Consider the following 26,481-nt stretch of genomic DNA (forward strand, 5'->3'; position numbering starts at 1 on the left):
ATGGGATGTCATAAAAGTTCCTGTCCTCGAGTCGTAGCGGAGATTACAACTGTTACAAAAGGCAAAACACGAAGAAAAAAAATGCACATATCTGTTTCACTTTTCACTAAAATTTTATTTACATATAAAAACAAAACAAAAGAAAATACAGCTGCACAGTAAAAGTGACAGTATTCTTATACTCAGTTTGGAGACTAAACACACAAAGCGCCACAGTTAATCTTCAGACAGCTTACAAAAAACAGAAATTATTACTTTTCAAAAGTAATCCTCATTTCTATTTTTTTTTTAACACAAACTTTTTAGGTGGACATCAGCTTTTTTTTTGTTATTGAATTCATAGTGTGGCAGTGTGGCAACTACTAATAACATAAATAATTCTCATACACTTCTATGTAACAAAATTTATCTGTGTTGACTAAGTAGCGATTTAACACAGTTTACTTCAGCATCATTTATCCACAGTAAGTGTAAACACACGTGACGATAGTAGGTGATCATTTGGTTACAGCACGAGTACAGCGGCAGATTTTTTTTTCTTTTATAGAGCAGTTGACTCTTCCCTTTTGTTCAACATCATGCAAGCAGAAGAATCGAGTGATTTGTACATTGGAAATATAACAGATTGAGAAATCTATGAGCAGCTAATACAGTACACACAGAAAGAGAGAGAGAGATGGAAAATTCTGCACTTTTTATTTTCAGATCTGAATAAGCTCCTTGTGGAGCATTATCAAATTTTTTTAACTGAACTGAGGAGGATGCAGTTTTGACTTAATATTTACAACAGAATAAGAAAAAGTAGAAATACAGCTGCAAAAAAATGTAGAAGAAAAGTTGAAATGTACAAGTAAAAGAGAGCCATTCATTTCAGTCCAATGCAGCAAAACTGTAAAGTAAGTTTTCCTCCAATCAAAGCAGAAAGTGTAGAATTATTGCACCAGGCAACAGAGTGTGTACATATAACTACACAGTTACAGTAGCTTATTTAATAAAAGAAAAAAAAGGCTTTACTATTTAAGGCATCAAAAATGAAGTGTAAAAGAAGCTATGAGTTATCGTATGTGGATCTAATTTCATTTTAGTCCCAGTGTGTATTAGAAATTCTTCAGGAAGTGCGAACATTTAGCATTTAGCAATTATTAGTATTTATAGGGTAAGGGGGCGTGTGGGTAATGGTTAGTACCCCAACTGTACATAAGAACAAACAATTAATAGATATATAGTAGCTTGAAGATAGAGCAAAACATTAAAATATAATACAAGAGAAGACTTGCGATAAACAGCATTATGCAGCTTCTGCTGCCCTAGGAGTGATGAAATACTCGTGACATAAGACGTCAATAAAAAATATTAAATATAGCAACAACAATAAAAAGGCATTTTAAAATAGTCTTCTAGAATTGGTGAAATCTTTTTAAAGAAGTCATTCATTGATAATCCCAGGAAAAGTAAACCTGGTTAATTCATCCTTGACTGGCACCGATCGGAGCGTCGGGTCCCACCGTAACACACAGAGCTTGAAGTTGTAACCAGCAGGTTGGAGCTGATGCAGGCGGACGAATGAGTCGGTGCTTCAGGATAAAGACATCTGGGTTTCTGTATTGTTTCAAGCCATGTACGGTTTTAGCTGCCTTATTTGACTTATCATCCTGGAGTTGCTTTTAAAATGTTACTGGACACAAATAAAATATAAAAATAATTTCTTATACACAACACTTTTTATTCTATTTTATCCCTTTGCGTTTTTTTAAGAAAAAAAAAATGACCAGCTTTGTTCCATCTTAACGTCCAGGCATTGGGATTTTGCTGCACTTTAGTAAGAATTTGCGAAAGTATCCAGCACTTTTTTTTTTTACCTTGCTATGTACGTACACCTTAAAACAGTCTATTTCAGCTATGATTTTAGAAGTCAGAGTCAGCGTCCATAAGCTCCGCCTCCATTAAATTGGTCCTGGAGTGGATGGGTCCGTAACCAGCCCTCCGGCCTGCTGGTACCCGAGCCACGTGGGCCATTCTTTCTGATATTCCATCAGTGATATCCATATTTCCAGGGTAGCGTGAAGACGCACTAGGCTGCCAATTGGAGGGAGGGTAACGCGGACCAAGACCCAGATCCTCTGGACGATCTCTGAAGGTCAGGGGGTCAGACAGCATGCTGTGGCCATAGCCATTCTGGCTGGTCTGGTACTGCAGGTAGGGACACTTCTCCTCGCATGACAGACGGCGCGAAGGTTGGAAGTCTGGGTAAGACCCAGGCAGAACTTCCTCCTCAATCTTCTGTTGTTGTCTCTGCTGTTCCTGCAGATTGGCAACCAGGCTTGGATGAGGAGGCAGTTTGGGCAGACGGGGCACTGAGCTGCGACCAAACTCACGCTGGCGATAAACCTGGTGGTCCACCATCTCCTCAACCGGACGCACCTCCTTCTTCCTCTTCTTCTTCTTCTTTTTCCTCTTTATCATTTCTGGTGAAATTTCGGCCTCCACCATCCACAGGCGGTTCCTCTCCTCTGGAGGGGGCACTGTGACAAAATAATAGAAAGTAAAGATTACGATTTTTTTTTTTTAAACCCAAGGTCTAGAACATCTGATCTGAAATTTATATTCAAGGGAGTTGGTGTAAAGCCAGAATCATGGTCTCCGGAGCTCACCTGGTGTACCAGTGGGAGTAACAGAAATGTCCTGTGGGAGGATGGCACCTCGCCTGGCCACCATCTTTGTCACATGCTGTGCCCAAGCTGATGACATGTCATTTGATGGCTCGTTTAGGTCAAAATTGATTCCGGCTATGAAAAAGAAGAAAAAAATTAACCCTAACTAACCCTAACCCCATTTACTGGTCAATACAATGACATCTCTGCACTCAGATGTATTTATCTGAATTAGCTCAATGATATACTCACCCACTGGTCCTTCGTGGGACACGGTGTGCATGCTGAAGGACAGCTCTTTCTCTGGATCTTTGTGGAGCTCCTTCCTCATCGCGAATGCCTTGGCGATCATCTTGCTTTTCTTTATCCTCTTCGGTTCATTATCGCTACGGCCGATGATCCTGGCAAAGTAGAATGACGGATGGCTACATTAATTTTTCTGACAACAAAAATTCAGTCCTGATCCACTGATAGCAAGAGATTGAGACCTAATGTTTTGCAATCCAACAGCTGCCATTTGACCTTAGATAAAATGCTAAAATCATCAATCAAGCTCTGTCATGGAAAAATACAGAGTAAGAAAGCCTTGGCCTCGACTGAAAATGCAAACCCCCCAAAAAGTCAACAGTGCAAACTGAAATGCATGCACTGGGGGTACACAACAGGACTAAATGCATGTGCGTGTCTTCATACTTTGAAGTGATGGGGATACAATCCAAACTTTTCAGTTATTTTGGACAAAGAGCAGGCATTTAACACACCGCTATCACTGTACATATTAATATGGACAGGCGTGTAACAATGATTTTAAAAACAGACTGTTGCTAATTTTTTTTAAAAGAACATTAAAAAAGGGCAAATAATCATCCTAACCTACAGTATCTCTTCACTGCTATAGCCATAACACCAGATACGTGTTTGCAGAAGTTTGTGTTAACTTGCTCACTTGCACCAGGTGCGTTTCCAGATGAGGATGGTGGCTTTGGTCCAGACCCAGGTGCTCATGGCGATACCCGTCCCAAACATGGAAAACAGGTTAATTTTCTCCACCATCAGACTGGGGCGGTTCTTAATGGTGCATTCTGGGATGGGCTTGTTTGTCTGAGAGGCGATTGTCACGTTGGCCTCACACCTGTTGAAAATACGACAGAGACGATTAGTCTGTGTCTCCAACAGTGCCCACAGTGTGTGCCTCCCACACCTTCTAGCTAGTCATATGACTGAGGTGCATTCAAATGCTGGATCTGGTTAATAAGAAGGTCTTTTACATGTTAGGGTGGGGAGAGAGTGGTTTACATTTTTGAGGCAAAATTCATTCCAGTCCAGCCAGTGTCAACACGGTGGGGAAAGAGGGCTGCATTCACTGCTTCATGCTGAGTGGTTAGATGGCGGTTTGGAGTGTGCATCAGGTTGTGGATATCTGTGTGTGACTGGATGCGGAGGGTGAAACTGAGAAGTGCTGAGGTATAAAGCAGCTTTTGAAGCAAGCAGGTGTAAACTTTAACACCTTAGGACTTGAACTGCTGCAAAACTGTAAGGTAAAACTTCCTTCAGTCCAGACAAGGATTCGAATGACTCCATACTGATCGCTACCACTGACCATTTTAGTTCCACCTAATCAAAACTTTGGTGCATAATGAGTGTATAAATAAAAGATTAATAGCATAAAAACTAATGTTATTTTACCTTTTCTAAAATTTTTAAACAACAACTAAATGTCAATGCAACAGAAATGAACTAATGCATGATATTAACATGCTTTGGTTAATTAGTTCTCACAGGTAGCTGCACATTGGCCTAATCAGCAAGAGATCAGCTGGTTAAATCCTAAAAGGAGAGCCAAAATCTCAGGCCTCAGACTGCTCAGTGTATGATGTCACTGAGAAGGGGTATCCTTAATATGGTCACCCCGATCACCTTCCATTCAACCATCTGTTTACAAGGGGTAGCCAATGAAAAGAAAGTTGCCTTAAAGGGAGAGGAGCAGGTCTCCATGAGGGTCTGCAAACGTTAAATACTGTGAGTGGAGCCAATATTAGTGGACCAATATTAGCTATTTGCCAATATATTGGGACTGGGATTTTTAATGGCCGATACATTTTTTGTGGTATAAAACATATGGAAGAAACCGCCTTTAAGCATGTAACAAGTGTTGCTTAGTTTGTCCACCAGAGGGAACTCTGCAACCTCCCTATTGACAACACATTTTCGGGAAGAACACAGCACAATAACCAGCTGATCCAAGTAGACTCAGGCAGGGTGTAAACAAGTAATCAACGACTGGTAACGATAAAGGAAGAGTACTTTTAAACTGCATTATCATATTATGTTAGGACTCATAAATAACAACAAATAACAAATATTGGGGGAAACTATTTATGTGTTTTGTGTTTGAAAGAAAAAAAAAATCAGCCAATATATGGAATGTTTAAATCACCAAATATTGGTCTTAAAAATCGGTCAGGCTATAGTGACAATTTATCCAAAGGTACTCTAATAGATTCCAATTATAAATATATGGAGATAGAAATTAGCATAATAGGTTTACTTTAAATTAATGTGACATATTTGGAAAAATTCAGGTATTTATTTATTTATTTTTTAGGAGATATGCATCCTGGGCCTGGCATTGTGGTCCCTTTAAGGTGGAAAGGGTAATATGCTGTGCAATAGCAGTGGTGACTTTGTTAGTGTGAGGAGTAAAAACACATAAAATTATATGTTTTCCGTCTAAAAGAAAACACAACTTACAGCACATAATCCCTGAAGCTTCTTTCCCACTCAGCTTGGTTGAAGAAGTCATAAAAGTGGCAGCCAAAGGTTATAAAGACAAAACCAAAGGCAAGGAATCCAAATATTCCTGTATCGTAAAGAAACACAAGGACAACAAATTATATGTAAGGTATTAGTCGCTTTGCTCCTTGTATACATCATACAGAATAAGAAACCTTAATGCATTATTACATCGGCGTAACTTTGTGCTGAACATGAGGAGGGGGGGTCAAATGGCAGATGATTAAACATGCAACTATTTTTCTGGTAATAACTGAAATAGTACAGAAAAGTAAAGAAGTAAAGAAAATCAACAGCCTATTTGTGCAAGATAATTCATAATTTTATTGGGGGGGGTATATTGGTTGGGTCTGATTACTTGGGGGGCGGGTCATAACCCCCCAGGAAATTACGCCCCTGCATTATTAAAATGCCTGATTTCTATGATGAACAAGCAGTTAAGCCCAGGTTTCAACTCTCAGGATGGTTTCTCTCTGATATTGATCAGGCGAGAGTAGAGAACTTACCAAGTCGCAGCATAGTCTCATTGATTTTGCTCGCTGCTTTCTCACTCAAGAGACCGGGGTGATTACTTTTGATGGAAAATAATGTCATAACACCTAGAAACAGAGAAATGTTTTAATTAAGTCTTTGCAAAGATTAAAGAGTAACTTTTATGACAGTTTGTGTCTCTTTTTAGCTCTTTGAGCTCAAAACATGACAAACCAGTTCTTCGGAACTCACCGCGAATGAGGAAGTAGCCACCAACAACAAGCACCACTCCAATGGGTGCAAGCACAAAGCCAGCGCGATACCTGTAGTTCTTGTAGCCCACAAAACAGATCCCGCTCACAGAGTCTCCGTCAACCTTTAGACAACCAGGCATAGACAAAAGGAATCATAAAACTGACCAACCTCAGTTGTAAAACATTTTAAAATCTCAAAGAATGAGGAATTTTAGTGAAAAGCCTCATACACACCTCAGCGATTGCTAGGATGGCCACAGTGAGGACAAAGGGGATGGACCAGGTGACCATGTGGAAGTAAGAGGTTCTACCAGACAGTGGCTGGTGAGTAGTGCCCAGAGCTTTGAAGGATGTGTGCCAGGCATATGTCAGCATGACAAACCAAATCACACCTGACATCAGGGAGTAGTAGACGATGATGAAGATGGTGACACATGACAGCGTTTCCGAAGACCTGAAAAGAGCAAGATTAGAGAATTTCTGTGATTTTTTTTTTTCTTTTTCTTTTCTTTTTTTGGGGGGGGGGCATGCGGAGGGGGAAAAAATCACATGAAATCGTATCATATTTAACGCTGAGATCGAGGTTTTGCACTCACGAGGGCTCCCCGAGTCGCATCGTGTTGTCGCTCTTGCATACAATCTCTTCACGTGCGCCATCCAGAAATTGGGCCAGCCAGCCGATGCTGCCCACAAAGAAACAGGCGTTGATGTAGAAGAGAATGACAGCTGGGTAGCGGTTGGAGTTTTTCCAGTCTGCAAGAAATGTGGCCTGAAAAATAAAGAGAAATAATTAACAAAGCGAGAATGTGGCTTAAGTTAAATGTGACCCAATCCCCCCCAAAAATGAATACCGTTATAGTTTGTCTCACCAGGGTAAAGAAAGTGCAGAGGAGGGTGATGGTTCCAAAGTAAGCGATGTAGGCGTGCATGTCATTGTGCTCCTCTTCAGTGAACAGAGGATTGTCACACTGGATACCACAGCCCTCCACGTCCTTGTACCAGCTCGACTGAATGTCCGTCTTCACCAGAGGAGCTTCACACTGGCCCGATGTGTTGAACTTCAGCTTTTGCACCTCATTCTGCAAACAGAGGATATAATGGGTAGTCTTACAGCTGCCTAACAGTTTGAAATCATTGCTGTTTACTGGACCCTGACCTCTGAGCCCGGACTTTTAAAAAAAGTCTCACATGACATTACATGACAATTGAACATACCGAACAGCCCACAGGGAATTTGTCACATTTGAGAAAGCTGGGCCAGCCTCGCTCCCGATCCACGATGCTACATGGACTACGTGTAGTCAGACAGAGGCTCTGGCTGGGCAGTTCAACTCGGCCGTTTTCGCATTTGGGCATGTAGACGGCGCAGAGCAGAGGCTGGATGACCGACCAACAGCGAGGGGCATTCCGCAAACCTAGGACACAAAAACAAAACTGAAACTTCCTGTGGCATTTAACTTAGAGATGATAGATTCACCACAAGAATGACAATGATCCCATGAGTAGTTAGATTTATGAGACCAGTGATGATGACAGTGATGATCGTTATACACTTCCTATCAATTTCCAAGAGCCGGAGGTGGAGATGTACATATTAAGAGAAGTTATGCAAAAAGGGAAAAAGAAATTATTCACTTTGAATATGACTGACTGAATCTGATTCTTTTAATTTGCATGTTCTATTTGTACAATAGCAATTAATCGAGTAATCCACAACTCAGTCAGTGGAAAACAGAGAAGGTGGGCCTGTACAATATGAGAAAAATCTACAATGTTCAATGTTTTGTTCAATATTGCAATGACAACATATGATGAATAAACAAATATTGAGGCGTCCATATTACATTTATTCTCCAGATATGTGAAGGGATAAGGTGCTAAGGAAGCAGCATTAAGTTGGTGGTGTTTTCTCATTTTGTAGTAAGATTGTTGCTACTGTTGAGCTCTTTTCATTTTTCATTGAACAGAACATTAAACATAAGATTTTTTTTGTATTTATTGCGTTTCAGACAGTCTTTTACTGTGTGTTTATGGCCAATTCACAAGTTCCTTAAGTTGCACAAATGATGCAGTGCCAGTTTCGCTGGCAGGCAACTGCAAGTGACAAATAACGGCTCAATTCAATTCAGTTCAAATTCCAGCAGGTAGTTAACTGCATACTTTTCTTGACTGTTGCTCAGACATAAATAAATGAATATATAAAATAAATAAAACACATATGGACAAAAAAATGACATAAAAATCATTTTGTGTGACTGAAAATGAAAACTACCACATTCCCTCCCATATAAAATGTATATGTTTTAAATGTGTTTTATAAGAGATATATGCTTCATATCAAAATAGCCCCTTTCACAGTTTTCAAAATAGAATTATTAATGGAACATATTAACAGTAACTGAACACCCTGTGTATACTGTATACAGTATACATAATTGTTATAATTATGTTGCATCAAGTCATAGAGGTCTTACAGGTCTTATGGCTAAAATTGTTTCTGATTATTGTAGATTTGAGGTTTGGCAGTCTGACAAAGTGAGATTTCGTGACGTCAATTATAGGTCAGTTTATAGTCTAGATGATAAAAACTTGGGATTAAAAATTTACAAATTAAAAAAGTTTATTTTTCCATCCGTGTAACACTTATGTACGGGCATGGTTACAGACTTCACCTTATAATACTTGCAATTTTTTTTATTATTGTTTACAAGAATGATTTTCTAAATTAGTAAAAATCGAGACAAATGATACTCTTTAAGATCTGTGAGGCTGGCCTGGTACTGACAGGTCATTAGTGAGAGTTTATGAAGGTCAAAGTCTTCTTGCGGAATATCTAAAAACCCTTTTATCAGCCGGTCTTCATTTGTTTCCGCTCTTAACATCTTTGAATGATTGTCCTTTGTTACCTTTAATGGATTTTAACCCCTCTTTTCCTCTCGAGGATCTTTTCCATTACTTAAACCTCCTGAGTACTTGTGAATTGTCACAGCAGGCCGTTATCATGCATTTAACATCTTATCTCAATAGAACAATACAAAGTAAATACTGATAAATACGGTATATTGACTGAAAAACGGCCAATTTTCAGAGTTTCGGCTTATTAAAAAGCTAAATGAGTTAATTGTTACTACAAAAAAAAGAAAAAGAAAAAAGCATTTTCTTAATTATTTACATGCGGTATCAAGAAACTGACTTCTCTGACATAAAAGACAAACGTACTAAAGTAGCAAATATGAATTATGATTTTCAAATCATACCGGACCACATGGTCAACTTCTCAAAAGCCTCTTCTTGGGTGCTGGAGTCCTCCGCCAGGATCAGAGAAGTGTGACTGTATGGTAAAGGCGATCCCAAACACGTGTTATATTTAAGCACCTCGCAAGTTGTGGTTTTCTTGCAGGTATCCTCAAATATCGTCCCGTTTGGAGAGAGCACTGCCCCGCAGCCAGAAAGCCAGGCAGCCCAGATGCAAAGCATCCCGTAAAATCCAACAATGGAGCTCCAACTCTTGGAAGACATCTTGGAAGGGGGGGGGATTCAACTGCGCAAAAAAGGGAGAAAAAAATCACTTTGTTTTCTTGTGCTTCAGCAAACTAATGTGCAGAAAGACCAAGATGGGTTGCTCTGTTCTTTAGATTTAGGATAGGTTTCCAAAAGCGGCATGGTAAATTAAAAAAACTAACTTTAAAGTTTTCCCGAAGTCCTTCCAAACTGTTTCATTCTGCACTTCTCATCCGATCCCTTTTGGCTTTTCCCGAATTCCTTCATTATCCAAAATCTAACCGCCGCGCAAAATGTCCTCATGTGTTGAAAACGCGGATGGTGATCTTAGAGCGGTAATAAAGTATCCATTTGTGTCGTTTAAGCTGGATAGGAAAGTTGCAGATTCTTCTTCCCTCCCCCAACTTCCAAAAAAACTTGCCATGAAAAAGTCTGGATCTCTGTAATAGGATCTCCAGCTCACATGCGCCACCCCTTCTCCAAAACCCCCCTCTTTTTTTATAGTGGCAGAAAAATAAGGTGATAAATTATCCTATATCTCTGTATGAGTTTGAAGAAGTGTTTCTCTCCGGGTGAAGTGTCTGATGAGAGGTTTTTGTTAAGTCCCTGTGAGCTGCACTCACTGTCTGCTGGTTGTTGGGGGTTTTTTTTTTGTATCTCTGGTATGCACATGGTGGGGGAAAGCCAGGGCAACAAAACCTCCCTTCCCATCCCCCTCTGCAAGTAGAAGAATGTGCCTTATGGCAGACCTTCTCAGAGTTTCTCATCTCGAGGACCACCACCCCAAAACAGCACCGACTCTCCGGTCTGACAGGTTAACTCTCATGTGAGAAGGGTTTTGTAATTTATTCTTATTGACAATGTGAAGGGAGTAAAGATGAAATATTTGCATTCTTTCATCCCCATGTAGGATCCCAGGTGACCCTCAGACATTTTCAGAGCAATTTTAATTACATTGCATATACAACAGCCCCTGCATAATTCTGTTATGAGCTTTTTCATTATCTTTGAATAGGTACGAAATCACAAGCTAATAGGATACACAAATAGAAATAATAAGAAATATGTATGGGTATGGTATTTCTATGCATTTTGCAACAACAGTGTTAACAGTGGAATAGAAATCAGGGTTTCTCAAAGTTCTGATCACAGAGTGTAAGTGTAGAACATCAGCATGTCCAGCATTTGTAATGCATCTCTTCAAAGTATGTATATTGGTAATACAACCGTTTGTTTTTATATTATAACATGAACTGTGGATGAAATGAAGAACAGTGGGTGCTTAAAATGCTTTCTAGAGCAGCCACTTACCTGCAGGTCACACATGGAGAACGTTGGATGTACAGAAAGTGTACGTGCAGGCTGATCTGTGCTGATGACATTTGTTTTTTGGTCACAGTTATGCAGAGTAAACACTCCTTGCACTGGAATGTACATGTGCAGGCATTACATAAGACTTTCAAGTGAAAATAAAATGTCTTACGGTGCTCACCAGCCACAACCTTTATTATTAATCGTGTGGGATTATTATTTGTTTACATGAAGGCTTAGCGATTATGACATCGGAATATCTGTGTATGGGAGAGAGAGGGAGGGGCACAACTCAAAATTAGTTTCCTTTGGGACACTCATAATGGTCTGAATTTCCTCTTTTCTGGTTAAGGTGGCTATACTGTTAATAAAAACACAAACACACGGACAGAACTCACACAGTCAAATTATTTTAGGCTCATCCACTTATCGTTCTTTTCTTTTGACTATGGCGGGATACCAGAAAAAGCACATACCTAAAATGTCAAAACTCCACCATGTTGTTGATATTGCTCTAATTGGAGAGTGCACTTGTGGTATTTGGATGACTGCTGATGCTTTGTGTTCGCAGTGAATCTGGGTTAGCTCTGCTCTGTCCTGAATATGTGTGTGTGTGTGTGTGTGTGTGTGTGTGTGTGTGTGTGTGTGTGTGTGTGTGTGTGTGTGTGTGTGTGTGTGTGTAATGCACGTCTGGGCCTCTTTAAAACCTACAGTAACACGGCTGCCTCATTGAGTCAGAGGAGCGGGGACCACACACAGAGCACTGGAGCCCAGGCCAACACACACTCACTCCAACTCTCATGTACACACTGATTCACTGACTAGAATAAGGGACACCTACGGAGCGATATACTGCGGTTTGAACTGTCACTTTGTCATCAGTTTATTCTGCATAATTACATAATTTCAGGTCTCTGAAAAGTGCTAATGAAGTGAGAATCTAAGAGGGGAGTTAAACTCACAAAGACATGTCATGTTTAAATTGGGAGAAAAAAAAAAGGCTGCTACAAACATAGGACTGTGTGCGCTCCTAAACATCACAGGCATCAGGTTTGAAGTTGAGATCTCCTCAGAGGTTTTCATTTGCCAGGGAGAGAAATGGGGTGGAGATAAGAGGTCATGTTGGTGTTTGCTTCTTCACAGTTACATTAGACTTCTGGCCACGCAAAGCTCCCTGGGTAAGAAGTAAAAATTGTGCCAGTTAACTCTTCCAGTTAGGGAACAGGATTTGTGTCATTTCTTTTTAATGAATATGTACAGTACTGTGTAAAAGTCTCGAGCCACTCCCCATTTTCATTTTCTTTGCTTCCAAGGAGTTCGCTCCTTGTACCTTACCATTTTCAGAGGACTTGTTGTTTGTTAAACCACTTACCACTGATTTAACCCCCTAAACTCCCCTAACTCAAAATGTGTTTACATTTAACAGACAACTTGGTAAAGACCAAAATTCAAATAGGATCTTTAGACACTTTATTCATAGTAGCCTGTCAGAATCTATATCTATAAAAATGGCAACAATAACACAGTTTACAGGGATAAAATAGTATTTCTGCCCCAACAAGGTGATTCCCAAAGAGCAATTAGCTGAAAACTGAAACATTTTGAGAAAACTGAACAGGTGGGCTAAAAAATATCTAGAACAGATGAACAGTACCTGAAAGCCATGTCCTTAAGGAACAGAGGAAATAGAAAAAAAGAAGTAAAGAAAGGCTGAGGTCTGCCAAATTAAACATCAGACTGAAAAATCAGAGGAAACAGGTCCTTGGGAGGGTTAAATCAAAATTTGAAATTTTTGGTTCAAATCATTATCAATATGTATGGAGGTCAGGAGAGAGGTCCAGTAGTCTACTGGGATCTGTAAAACACAGTGGAGGCTGTGTCATGGTTTGGACTGCATTTCAGCCAGTGGTGTTGGAGATTGTGTCAACATTGATGGAATTATGTACCTGGAAATGTAACCTCAGATTCCAGTTGTGCATGCAATATCAACTAGAACACTTTGACTCATGGACTAGACCAGGGGTAGGCAACTCCAGGCCTCGAGTGCCGGTGTCCTGCAGGTTTTAGATGTCCTTGATCCAACACAGCTGATTTAAATGGCTAAATTACCTCCTCAACATGTCTTGAAGTTCTCCAGAGGCCTGGTAATGAACTTATCATTTGATTCAGGTGTGTTGACCCAGGGTGAGATCTAAAACCTGCAGGATACCGGCACTCGAGGCCTGGAGTTGCCTACCCCCAGAATCTGCACCTCAAAATTCCATCCATCCATTCGCTTCCGCTTATCCTTTTTCAGGTTCACAGGAGCCTATCCCAGCTGTCATAGGGTGAGAGGCGGGGTACACCCTGGACATGTCGCCAGTCTGTCGCAAGGCCAACACACAGGGACAGACAACCATTGCCTTGACTTGAATGCCCTTCAAGAAGCCTGGAGAATTATTCCTGAAGAATACTTCGAGAAATTATAGGAAAGCTTGTTTAATAGAGGTTGTGTTGAAGAATGAAGTCAGTGATACCAAATACTGACTCGCAAGCTCATTAGAATTGCCTTATATACTGTATTTCCATGTGTGTCGATAAGTCACTGCTACACCTTTCCAATTTTCCAAGCAATATACCAAAAAGAAAAAAAAAAGGGTAGCTCAAGATTTTTGCACAGTACTGTAAATTTACAGCTTCAAGAAGCAGTAAACATTTATGACTAGGCTGAAGCTAATCCTGACAAAACATTTCAATAGAACCAGACTTTGCTTTGCTTTCAGAGTGAATAAATATTTTCCCCCCTCAGTCAGGGGAGGTCAGTCTGCACAGTGACGGGTCACAAAGTACAAACTGGCTTGTACGAATAACTACTTCAAGAGGGTGATTCAACAGCACTCCAGACATTTGTTTTCCTCTTTTTAAAAGAATTCTTCTATATTTTAGTTTTAAAATAAAGTGAGAGCAAGAAGGATTCAGAATTTAAACTAGTTCAGTCCAAACACAAGAATATGAACTGTGTGGTTTGGCAAACATTTATTTGCAATGGCAACGTATTTCAATATACACCCTACAAGAAAATCCCGCGTCTCCACAGCCATGCAGGCAGTCAGCTGGCCAAAATGAAAGGAGGCGATGACATCATGTGCAGTGTGAGGTCTTGGCAGAACAATTGAGCAGGCCAACATGGCAGCATGATTGTGAAAGGTCAGAGCAGCAGTGTAAACATTTGCTTGCGGTTGTTGTCGAACGAAACCTGTTTATCATACTGTATGTTATTGCTTTAACTTTGTAACATGTTCATGGGGTGGGGGAGGTTCTGGAGCATTGAGGTAATACAAGCTTGCGAAAGAGGAAGAAACTATTCACAAAATGGTCTGTATGCATTGGCTTGGCCTTGTCTCAAGACATATTTTAAGTATGCTGAACTTGAGTGACAGACACAGTTCTAAAGGATGACATTAAACAATATGTGATTTACAGTAATTTTCAGCACATTGAAAAAATCAGAGCCACCTCACTGATGATAAAATTATGCTTTTTGCTTTTTAAAAAAGTTTTTAAAAAAAAACTTTTGTAATAAAATAACACAAAATAAATTTTTTTTAATTCTTGTAGATACACATGTTTCTTTTCCAAATATTTATTTATAAGTGACTTATGTATGTATGTATGTATGTATGTATGTATGTATGTATGTATGTATGTATATATATGTATATATTGTACTATTCTTAGTTAGCGTATTGTCTGTCTTGTCTTAATGTTGGTTTAAAATGGAGCACTGTAACAAAAAATAATTTCCCCCAGGGATCAATAAAGTATTCTGATTCTGATTCTGATTCTGATTATTTTCGACTGCATCTCCTCACTAAAACGTAACATCCTGAGCACCAAATATACCTTCTGCCCTTGCTTGGGTATAAAGTTTGCTTTTAAAGTAACCCTTTCAAAAGTCAGCATTTGGTCTGTCCGTGTGTCCTTTGTCCAAGAATCATAACAGGCTCAAAGGACTCTATTGGTTTAGTTCTACCAATCAACCCCGATTATGCTGGTGTCTACATGCTTCCTGTTCTCCTCATCAGACTTTGGTGTCTCCTGGATCAGCTCCACGGGTCAGAGCTGTGTTTCTGGTTGTAGTTCTGCAGCTCGATCTGGTCTTTGATCTGGTTCATCAGAATCTGAGACAAAAGCATTCCAGCCAGCTGCAAACCAGAAAACATGACAGAAGGTTGAACATGTGTCTCTTCTATTAGAAGCTGTGTGAGTGTTGGTATGTAATCCTCTACCTGTGGTATAGCCAGTCCCAGCGCAATGCCTCCTAGTAAGAACAGGTTGCTGTGGATCCAATCAACTATTTTGTCTATGCAGCCATTGGTGTGAATGCGGTTTCCAGCCTCGATGTAATCCAATTCCTGAATGTTGTGACCGCACATGGTGTTGATTACCTGCCCGCAAACGAGCACACAGTTAAAACACATGAAAAACAACAAAAATGAACCACAAAGATCAGTATCAGCATATTCTTAAAAGCAAGTTCACCGTGTCATTTCTTAATATACAGCAGGAAAAGGGGACAGAGCAGCGTTCTCGGCTGGGGTTGTCCTTGCTGCAGTTGAAATACATGTTCTGTGACCAGTCCAAGTACCTCAAAGCACCACAGCAGTCAAACTGATGAGACAGAAGAGATCAGAAGATGGAGTAGCCACCTAAAAGGCTGCCATCACCCCAACAATTCCACCTTCAGGCTAAATCCTTACCTCTTCCTGACCAAAATCAATAAGGTTTTGCAGATCAATATCATCTCTGTAGTGGACAATGGCATTGTTGATCACCTCGGTCACTTTACCTCTTGCCTTGAAAGAAAAATGAAAAAGTATTTTATGGATAAAAAAAGTAAATAAAACAATCAAATAAATCTAGAATAATATGGACAAAGTGCAGCAGAGGGCGCTCTCATCTTATAATACACAACCTCTCTCCCTGTGTGTGTTGTTTGCTTCGTTGGCTGCCAACTCTGACAAGATCAGGAGTTTGGAGCAACCAAACGTGGCACACATGTACATGTTAGGGCCTTGAAGAGTTTCATCTCCGTCAGATTTTGTAACGTCATCATGTTGCCTAGCAACCTAAACCTTTTTAAAATCATCCTATATTTAAATCTTTTTTTTTTTTTTTTGCCTGTCCCGTTTGGCTCTTTTGCCATCAGAATTATTGTCTAAAGGCGAAGAAAGATGCCCAATGGATTTACTTTACCGAATGGACTGTCCCAGCCTTGCCGTAATGGTCTATTTGATTCACCTTTTATTGTTTATTTTATTTTTTATTTTCACTTTCTAGATACGGGACAGACTTGAATGAGGAAAAGAAAAGGGAGAAAGAAAGAGGGGAAAAAAAACAGCGGAGAAGAGGGACGGGGATAAAGGGCAAAAAACAAAACCCAACAAAATAAGCAGACAAAAATACATAAATCAATCACCTGGATCACTCGTTGAGAAAGAAAAAAGAAAACAAGCATTTAACAAGGGATAAACAACATCATGATGATATATGGGAATATAACAGTAAATACTAAATATTAAACATTATTGTGCAGCACGTAAGATCGACAGCGCACAGTGTGCTTTAAGGTAGGAGCCAAAAAGAGTGTAGTTTGTGTGTGTGAGCACCCGTGTGTACACCTGTGAGCATGAACGCGTTTGTTTTTAAAAGGTTCCTACATGTAATGATCTCTTAGAGGGTGTGGGGAGCCACAGCCCCGTCCTCCAGGGCATGAAGCAGGTATGGAGGAGATCAAAACTCCAGACATCCAGAGGCCCCCAGAACACAAGAGACCAAGGAAGACCAACAGAGGGGCAGCAGCGCCACTGTCCCAGAAAGAGCTGAGGAGAGTCCCAGATGAGGGGTCACTCAGCAGCCGTAGAGCATAAGCCAGGGGGGGTTGCAGTGACGTGCCCGGGAGCTCCGCCGGCAGCCAGCCGTGCCTGAGTGACCGAGCCCCAGGCCGAGAGGCCGAGGGCACCCCACCCCCGAAGTGGCCCGAGCGAGCCCCACGCTCCAGGGCCCGATAAGCAGCCACCAAGGAGTGAGCCGGTGTGTACCTGGACTCCCATCCCCGGACACAAAGACCCACCAACGCACCGATGTCTGAGGGTGTCTGCCACTGGCAGGGGAAGTGGTGGTGGGGGGAGATAGGCCTCCATACCTTGGAGGACCTGGGATGTCCCCAGAGAGGTGGCGTCTGATACCCAACCTGACATATGGACACAGACAAACAGGCACACACAGATACAAACATCCATTCCCACCCTCATGCTCTCATATGCAATTACTCAACACTCACCCAACGTGGAGACAAACACAAAGAGACACTGTACACACAATCACACTCCCCAAGCGTACTCTAAGCCCCAGGTCTAGGTACCCCTTGAGCTGGAAACTGCACCCAGACCCAGGTGGTGTTACCCTTTTCCCTGCGGTGGGGAGATGCAGACCACCCCGACTCCGCAGCAGCAGGGAGGCCCCACATTCCAGACCCCAGTCGGACGGCCAACTCCTCCTCCCAGCCCCCCCGCTCCAGCAGGCCACAGAGAACGGGGGTGTGAGAAGACTCCAAACCTCCCTCTGCCCGCTCATATGTAGTGTTGATGCATGTGTGTTCTAAGGTGCATTTAAAACCCAGGAGGACATGGAGCTACCTGCCAGAGAGCAGCAGGTAAGCGCACAGCCCCTCCTGATAGCCCTCAATGTCTACGTGTATTTAAAATTGAGAGGTGAGCAACGATGCCAGGGGTGAGGTGTACACCCTGATGGCAATTTGGAGTCCGTGTAGCGTGCCCACCCCCAAGATCCTATATGTACGTGTTATGAGAGTGTGAATAATGTGAATGTCTAAGTTGTGAGATAAAATTGAAAACAACATTTAAATCTTACAACAATAACATCTCCTTTCTATCCAAAAACTTCATTTAGGTAACTAAGCATCTTCCTAGCAATGGGAAATAATGGCCTGTTTTTAAAGCAATCTATTTTTATTTCACGACAATCACGTCAAATTTATATCCACAAAAGCTTAGTTATACACGATACAATATATTATATAATCATGTTGCACAGCAACCAACTAGTGATGAGCTAAAATGACTTTTATTTGTTGTCGTTGTTTGTTTGTTGGGTTTTTTTTTAATTAAAAGAAAATTAATATCATGTGCAACATCATTAATAGGCAAAAGAAGTAGTCTTAAGCACCAGTTTGGAGCGTGCTTTTCAAGGTTTTATATTAATGTGAAGCTACTGTATAACCTCTCATATGACTAGTGCTGATATTCTGTATAAACATAAAACAAAACTGTATAAAAATCATCAAATGATAAAGAGCCCCCCAAAAGACTATTACACCCAAAGTTATTTATTATAGAATGAGCAACAAAAGAAACCTATTTAAGTTTTGAAAGAGTTGAGAATACAGAGAACTGAAATACATTTGTGTTTACATTATTCTGATTGATAGAACAGTCCATATTGTTCGATTACCTTATCTGAAAAGATGAAGCCCAGGACACCAGCAGTCAGCTGCAGGATGAAGATCACGATCAGACAGATACAGAACTGGGAGGAGGGAAAAAGAGCAGTCGTTACCACATTGTAATTTAAACCTCCTCCTGTGTCTCCATGAAGCTGTTGCTTATGAGCGCCTCACTTGTAAAAAAAATGTGCAGATTAAGCAAGAAAGCAGAGAACAACTAGTGAACTCTAGAAGCAAAATATTTTAATGGTTTCCTAGTGTAACCTGTTTGCTTGGCATAGATAGCACAAATATAACCAATGATCTTAAAAGATTGTGCATTTGGACCCTTAAAGATATAATAAAAACTTTAAAATCCATTAAATTCTTCTTCCTCACAGTTTGCAAGAGGCAGAGGTTTTCTCGGAGGGACCCCACACAACCGCAGAAGGTGATGATGAACATGAGGACCCCCACAATCAACAGCATTACAGCGGGGTCCACAGCGAGACATGCGAGCGCTGTTTCTAAAGCAGAAGGGGAGAGAGAAGACACTCAAAGGATAACACAGACAGAGAGGGCAGGCTGGGAAACATTTCTGGAAATATAATTCAAAAACTGCATTTTCAAGTATGTTTTTAGTGAAAAAGTGGACTAACAAAGCCTTACAGAAACAAAAGCACTCTACCTATATGTGATGGGACTCCCACTGTGTTATTAAAAAAGACTGTATGCTTCATAAATAGAGAATTGTTTTACCTGCGTGCTTCACAATGCGGGCATACACTCCGATTAACACCAACACCAGAGAAATTATCTGAGAACAAACACATAGAAAAAAAGATTACCCAAGATTTCTTTATCCTTGGGGCAATTAAAAAAAAATTAGAAGTGAAGTGTAATATGCACTCGAGGGGAATATGAAGAAATATTTCTCTTATGTTTCTGCTTGTACAGGGTGCATCATCATCTTTCCAGAACACTCAATTACAATAATAAGAAAAATGTGCAGTGGCTACACATGAGTCACCGATAAGGCTGCACTGATGATTTTCCAGAAACATTCACTCTGAATCAGTGTTAAACTGCATCACCAACAATTGGTTGTTAAAACTAGGAGATTCTTCCAGTCTCTCTGCTTTAATCTGACTATATTAACCTACAGCAACCTGCAGACTTCATTAAAAAAAATAAAGGCTCTTTCACTCTGCACTGCTTTCTCAGTCTCAATAGAATAATAGTAAATACTCTTCCCAGCCTGAATGACATAGATCGAGTTACTGCAGACACTGCGCCTTAATGTGGTGGGAGAGAGAGGTCAGGTTTGTCTTTTTGGAAGGGTTTAGTTTCACAGTCAAAGGGAAAAAAAGGGAAAAAAACCCACAGGGGTGATATTAGGAAGGTAATTCATGTCTGCATACGAGTCAGTAATTGCCATGAAAAGAAGTGGCGCGCACTACGAGACTCACTGTAGCTGGAGGGAGCAGAAATGACAACACATTCCATACAAGTTTTTACAGACTTATCCTGTTTGTACACGAGCACTGCCTCAATACTGCTGACACACTTATACACAAAAAAAAACAAAAAACCATGCAAAAAATGAAACAATTACAAATATAATAGAATGTGCAAAGGAAACACTACAAACACTGAGCAAGGACATAAGAAAAACACTAAAACTTCATGTCAGATCTTGGTTTAAGCATTCTAATTTTCCTGAAAAAGGGTTAGTCTCCTCACATGGATCTAAACCTCAGCTGGTTAAATCTGCAACAAGAGATCAACTCTAAAAATGCTGTAAGAAATCTCCTTAAGTTCTGGCCCACGGTCACCTGACACCGCAACCCACTGATGGGAACGTTTTGTTTACAACCAACCTTCTGAGCTTCGCAGTTTTACATAATTTGCGGAATTTTAATTTGAATGATGTTATTCAGTCATTTGTTGAAATAGAGATGTATCACCACCTGCACAACCTGGCACAGGGGACAACCTCTGTCAGGAAACAGATGTGAGGTGGGGACATTAAACAAATGTGTGGCCCCATGAGCACATTGACCCTGAAAGTTTGCTTGGCATTGAGTATGTAACAAAAAAGGAAATCAGTGAAACTGGGAAAACTCCTTTGTGTTCACATTTTCTGGTGGCTGAAACAAACCACAGCACTGACTGAGGTGACCAAATCCAATCCTGATTTTCAAAGTGAGAATAAAACTTAGTCAATGTTTAAACACTGAGCTGAGAACACCTGGTGTATTTGTTTGTGTGTATGCCTTTGTGAGTGAGACCCATACTTCCTTCTCCCTTCTACTCTTTCCCTCAGTTTCACTCTGAACACCAAAGTTAAAGAACAACTAAGTGAAACAAAGCAGCAAAGTGTTCCGCTGACAAGGAAGTGATGCCTTACATGGTTGGCATAACTGAAATCACAGCATAAACGTCTTTGAACTATTTGTTAGTCAAACGTCCCCTGGAAGCTCCAAAGACAAATGATTAACCAGCACACAGAGTTCCTAAAATGAAGGTCACCACACGCAGAGATCAGTCAGTCAATGCTTTTATAATAGCGCGCGATTACTTACCCAAAATATAAAATTAAATATGAACAGCAGGTACTTCACAGCTGGGCTGACAAACGTAAACTCCTCGTCAGATCTAGGTGCGCCTCTGCTTGTTCGTGCCATGGCGACAGGTGAGCGTCTTTATTCAAGTTTGCGCGCAAAAAGAGCCAAAAGCTGGGAAAAGGTGTTTCCTAAAGTTAAACCGAACACCTCTCAGCATGATGACGACGACTGATTTGCTGACATGCTGACACATAACAGTAAGGTAACGAGTTCCCAGCTGCCCGCCGACCCTGGTTGATAGTAGCAGGGTGTGTAAAAACTGGGTGTTCCCATTTTTTCTCCACTGTGTTTTTTTTTTGTTGTGTGTGTTTTTGTTTTGTTTTGTTTTTGTTTTTGCACTAAATGTTCCCTGATATTAACAGGGTCCAAGCACTGATTTAAAAGACTGAGTTGGGATTTTATTAATTGGAAACAACGGTTACATTATCAATAAGTACAAAAATAAAAGCCCAATTGTAAGTAAACATGTATGAATGCAACACTAGAGACAAAAAAGGGCAAAAAATAGCACATGGAAAAAAATATGATTTTTCTTTTCTTTTCTAGTCTATTAGAAAAAAGTAAACGTGAACCACATTTGAGCTCAAACTGTCCTCTCGCTGTCTGCTTTTATTTTGAAGGCACGATATCGTCATAACATCCGCTTTACCTAGAGGTTATTTCCGTGTTTATTAGGATGTCTGCAGAAGTAATAATCAGTCAATTTTATAGAAATATATAAAATACGAAAATGGCGTGGAAAAGCGAAGGTTTGTGCGATGTTGCGCGTTTGTTTGCTAGTAGGTTTATTTATTTTCTTTAGCTCAGAGAAGCCTTCTTAAAACAATTAGGCTGTTAAGCTAACGTTGCTAATTCTCTCTATTCGTATAGCTGTAACCTGTTAATTGCAGTTTCTAGTTAAATTATGTGGTGCTTTCACTCCAAAACCTTTGTTTCCAGTGTCTTCGGCAGACCGTGTTCTTCCTCCAGCCTCTCTGCGTCTCCTTGTCCCTCCAGTGAGACTCATGTCTGCCTTCGTGTGGCAGGTAGCGCAGCAGCTCAAAGTGATGCAGTATGACAAGCTGGCGGACTTCATCAGTTTGGCAACAGAGATGGTCCCAGAGCTGCTCAGTCCCACCCAGAAGGCTCAGCTCATCCTGGGCCTGAGAGCAAGGGTAAGGGATTAGTCCCAACTGTAAATACATTTTAATGTCAGTGAAGCTGAGATGAGGAATTAATAACCTATACTAATGTAGTACTTATCTATGTGGCCCCTCAGAGGGTCTTTTTCCTGCCTTCACCTTAATGTGCTAGTGCATGTCTAAGTAATAATATATATGGTAGGTTTTGAATATTGTTGTTAACCACAATTTACATTTTCACCACATTTAAAAGGCTTTGGTAGTTAATTGAACTACTTGGAACATTAGTGAACGTTCCCAGGTGTGGCCAACCTACCAAAAGTGCTCCAAGAGTACATCGACAACTCATCCAGGTGGTTGCAAAACAGTCTTGTTACATCTGGGATAAAAGTAACACAGCATTTCTTTAAAAAAACATCATACCAACAGTAAAACATGGAAGTGGTAGTGTGACAGTCTGAAGCTACTTTGTTGTTTCAGGACAGGATGACTTGCTATAATTGGTGGAACCACGAATTCTGCTCTATTCTAGAAAATCCTAAAGGAGAATGTCCAGCTATCGGGTCATGCCCTGAAAGTTTTTTTTTTTTTAGGTTATTTATTCAGCTTATTTTCGTCTAATATTGCAACTTGTTTGATGTAAGTGTGAGAACCAGACAAAAATCTGATCTCAGGAGGGTGGCAAATACTTTTTCATAGCACTTAATGTAAGGCACGAGTTCTGTTATTCATCATTTCATTCATTACATTTTTGTTGCTTTCGAAGTTGAAGTGTTTTGTGTTGCTTGTTATTACATGCCTAAATATTGTGCTTCTGCTCATAGTGGCAGTCGTTTTTTTTCCACAGTATGTCGTGATCTTTTTTTTTTGCAGCTGGTTCTTGAGCTGTGTCGAGGTGATGGTGTATCCAACCTGCAGATGATCCAGAGTCAACTAGATAAAGTCCACACCTGCAGTGTTGAGCTGAGCTCTAATCAGGAGATGGTGGGTGTTTTTAAAGACAATTCAGAGCTGTTTCATCACCAAATTTAAAAAGACAAAAAAGCAAGCAAACAAAAAATTAGACAAACAATGAGCTTTAGGAAAAAATAGATTAAAAATACAGAAAAAAACCTTTTTCCTGTATTGTGTGTCTTCTTTTTGACAGGCCAGTTCTGATATATTGAAGACATCATACAGCAACTTTGCTAGCCTGGTTCAGAACATTTTGAATGTTCCTTTTGAGAAGGAGTTCTTTTTTCAGGTAAGTTGGTTTCTGAAAAATTCACAAGTCATAAGTTTTGAAGCCTCTGATTTAGCTACAATCAGTGGCTCATATGGTTCTAACTTATCAGTCACAAGGTAGCCACAATCTGTTTTTTTCGTTTTCTGCACACAGTACCATAATTTACATGTTGTATTAAATGTATAACCTATAATCTATGCTTCTCATCAAGTAGATGAACCTATAGTTCAGATATGATTTCTTTAGGAGGTTTTTCCTGCCAACTACGGCTCCATCTATAACCAAAGGATCCAGCAGCTTGTGTCCATCTTTCTGTCCAGACTTGAAGAGCTGCTGCCAGTACCAGACCTGCAGCAGGTACTCCAGCAGTACTACAAAAGTAATTTGCAGCACGAGATCAAAATTTGTAACCTCTAAGATTTTTTGTTCTCTTACAACCTGCATTTCTGTGGTCTTTTCTTTCCATCTCAGACAGCAGCTTGGCTCAATGAAACACCTGTATCAGAAGAAATTGGACTCCATCTGTCTGAACCCTTCAGTTTGAAGACCCTGCTGCATCATCACAGACAGACGGGGACTCTAAGTTCAGGTGGGAACCTTTTTTCTTTTTTTTTAATGAAGTATTATAAATGAGTGAGTAATGTGTAATATTATCGGGCTTTCTTCTCTGACAGCACGGTCAAGCAGTGAGGACGATGTCATTTTGTCCACACTAGCCCTCCCTTCTCAAATTGTCGCAGAGGGGTTCACTGAGGCTTATAGTCAGGAAGATCATGACAGTGAAGAACAAACACCATCACTGGAGGGCTTAGAAGAAGAATCAAGTCAAAGCTTTGATGTCACGGCAAATGATTGGCTGCCAAAAAAGAAACCAGGTCAGAAAAAAAAGTAGGAGACCAATATTACTCTTGAATCAGTTAGTCTTATCTCTCTGACTTGCTGTGCTTTGTACTGTTTTCAGGTCCTTTCTCTTGTTTATTCATCTGCCCTCAGTGCTCATTCACACATCGCATAAAGAGAAAAGTCCAGGAGCACATCCAGAGTGAGCACCAGATAACCGCTTCTATTCACACAAACTTTTCTGGGAAAAAAGTCAGGAAGAAGATACGTCAGAATGCTGTGAAAAATCAAGTAAAAGGTGACTCAGACAAACGGAGGAAAACCGAACCAAAAAGTGTGGCTAAAAACTGGGAATGCAAGCAGAAAAATGACAATGTAGAAAATAAGGAAAAGCGTAGATGGAAAGAGCCCAAGCAGGAAGACAGAAGATTTCTGAGCACGCGACCTGTGAACAAAAACTTCACAGAGAAAGAAACCAAATGTCCGATGTGTGAAAAGTTCTTTGAACATCCAAATCAATTGAAGGCTCACATGAAGCTCCACAGCTTCCCCTACCGCTGCAGCCAGTGCGAGAAAGGATTCACCAGCCCATCAGGCTTTTATCAGCACCAGAGGCTTCATAAGAGAGGACGAATATTCATCTGTAACCAGTGCAACAAGGGATTCCTGTGCAGGTATGCACTCAAGCAGCATGAACGCCTGCACAACGGTCCCACCAACTTGTGCAACATCTGCGGGAAATGGTTCAGCAAAGCTGGCATCACGAGACACATGCAGATGCACAGAGGGGAGAAAAACTACCTCTGCACCACTTGCGGGAAATCCTTCTTGTCTTCGGGCGAGCTGCTGCTGCACACTCGGTCTCACACGGGGGAGACGCCCTACACCTGCGTCCAGTGCGGGAAGGGTTTCTCCAGCAAAAGTCACCTAAATGTCCACATGCGCTCTCATACAGGGGAGCGCCCATACCTGTGCTCTGAATGCCCCAAGCGTTTCCTTACGTTAAACTGCCTAAAGAGACACACACTCAGCCACAATGGGGTGAAACCATTCAAGTGTCCAAACTGCGAGAGAGAATTCTCGCAGCAGGGGAATCTGAAAAGACACCTTGCCACTCATAAACCCCACATGTAGTTTGCAGTTCTTATTTTATTGTCAGTCAAACAAGTATATTTCAAACTGGAATTCCAGAATGAACTACCTTCTGTACGAAGAAATAAGTGTGGGAAGCATTAACCATGCAATCGCTGGAAGTATAAGCTTTGTTTTCTTCAGTGTATTCGGCAGGCATTAAAGTGCACTTGAGCATATACTTACCATCAGCGATGTCAATTTCATTTTAGTTTCACACACCATTACACTCGCTCACATTGTAGTGTAGAAAATCTGATGATGAAGCTTTCTGGGTGGAGTGCTGGTTAAATATGCAACACTTTCACTTTTCAGCTCTCTGTAAAACTATTCTAACTTCATCCCTGTTTAAGAAACCTGCAGCCTTCCCTTTGAGCTGAATCCTATGAATGTTCTTGTGCCACTGAATTTTTTTTGGCATTCTTGTCAAAAATGTAATTATCTTAAAATTTGGGGGTTTTCTCAAAATTTAGATGTATTCACTTGAACAAAGTTTCAACAACTTTAAATTCTGACTTGTGGAAGGTGTTTTTTTTCAGCAGGGGAACAAAAACTCTGTAGGACACAACCCGAAACGTCAGAGAAAACCAGTGCAATCTACACATCCGTTAGCGCCTGAGTGTCATTTCAAGTTTCAGTTGTTTCTTTGGCATTGTCTTACTGTGCGGGATCACCTCACTGCTGCCAGGTGAAGTGATTAACATTTATTTGTTACAATGAAGAAGCCAGGAAATGTCCTCCCAGCATTCACCTTAAAGTTTCTGCAAATCAGGCACACCACCTCTCCCTCAATGACACCTTCTGCATTCAAACTTTGGAAGGAGCCAGGACTGATCCACAGAGTCCTTTACAAACATAGGCATCTGGAAACTTAGAGTGAACACATTTTCTTCCAAAGTTGGACATGTTTAGAGAGCAAAAGCCCACACAGTTCTTAGAAGGAACTCAGTAGTGTTTTGTTTTGTATGAGACCCTCTTGTTCTTTGTGAAATAGCTGGTCCATACAATAGCTTTTCAGGACCTTTGATAGTTTTACCGTATTGCATTCACGGCACTTAGGTCATGTCAGAGTT

At 40.7% G+C, this 26,481-nt stretch overlaps 3 protein-coding genes across 7 annotated transcripts; 1 reads left to right on the plus strand and 2 right to left on the minus strand.

Annotated features, from left to right (window-relative positions):
* Positions 1–94: 94 nt before the first annotated feature.
* On the minus strand, positions 95–10,517 carry smo (smoothened, frizzled class receptor). Of its 2 annotated transcripts, XM_026148279.2 has the most exons (13): positions 9,853–10,517; positions 9,427–9,710; positions 7,385–7,584; positions 7,039–7,248; positions 6,766–6,938; positions 6,404–6,623; positions 6,168–6,291; positions 5,951–6,043; positions 5,403–5,511; positions 3,598–3,783; positions 2,904–3,052; positions 2,652–2,786; positions 95–2,522 (listed from the first exon to the last, which is right to left on the minus strand). In XM_026148279.2, the coding sequence occupies exons 2-13, from the start codon at positions 9,686–9,688 to the stop codon at positions 1,906–1,908; spliced, it is 2,478 nt and encodes an 825-aa protein (XP_026004064.1). In that variant the 5' UTR covers positions 9,689–9,710; positions 9,853–10,517; the 3' UTR covers positions 95–1,905. The 2 variants fall into 2 exon arrangements, with proteins under 2 accessions (XP_026004064.1, XP_080147737.1); XM_080291611.1 differs by having other exon boundaries at positions 9,427–10,517.
* Positions 10,518–14,809: 4,292 nt separating this feature from the next.
* Positions 14,810–21,318, minus strand: tspan33a (tetraspanin 33a). The gene is made up of 8 exons (XM_026148288.2): positions 21,050–21,318; positions 19,224–19,281; positions 18,864–18,991; positions 18,494–18,568; positions 15,721–15,816; positions 15,503–15,631; positions 15,250–15,408; positions 14,810–15,165 (listed from the first exon to the last, which is right to left on the minus strand). The coding sequence occupies exons 1-8, from the start codon at positions 21,149–21,151 to the stop codon at positions 15,064–15,066; spliced, it is 849 nt and encodes a 282-aa protein (XP_026004073.1). The 5' UTR covers positions 21,152–21,318; the 3' UTR covers positions 14,810–15,063.
* Positions 21,319–21,531: 213 nt separating this feature from the next.
* LOC113009765 (uncharacterized) lies at positions 21,532–25,594 on the plus strand. Of its 4 annotated transcripts, none has more exons than XM_026148281.2 (8): positions 21,532–21,870; positions 22,031–22,245; positions 23,086–23,196; positions 23,360–23,455; positions 23,684–23,794; positions 23,909–24,026; positions 24,112–24,312; positions 24,399–25,594. In XM_026148281.2, exons 1-8 carry the CDS (start codon positions 21,822–21,824, stop codon positions 25,409–25,411), a joined length of 1,914 nt encoding a protein of 637 aa, XP_026004066.1. In that variant the 5' UTR covers positions 21,532–21,821; the 3' UTR covers positions 25,412–25,594. The 4 variants fall into 4 exon arrangements, with proteins under 4 accessions (XP_026004066.1, XP_026004067.1, XP_026004068.1 ...); XM_026148282.2 differs by having other exon boundaries at positions 23,687–23,794; XM_026148283.2 differs by having other exon boundaries at positions 21,532–21,840.
* The last annotated feature ends 887 nt before the right edge of the window (positions 25,595–26,481 follow it).

This window comes from Astatotilapia calliptera, chromosome 17, assembly GCF_964374335.1.
Source record: "Astatotilapia calliptera chromosome 17, fAstCal68.1, whole genome shotgun sequence".
Lineage (NCBI taxonomy): Eukaryota > Metazoa > Chordata > Actinopteri > Cichliformes > Cichlidae > Astatotilapia > Astatotilapia calliptera.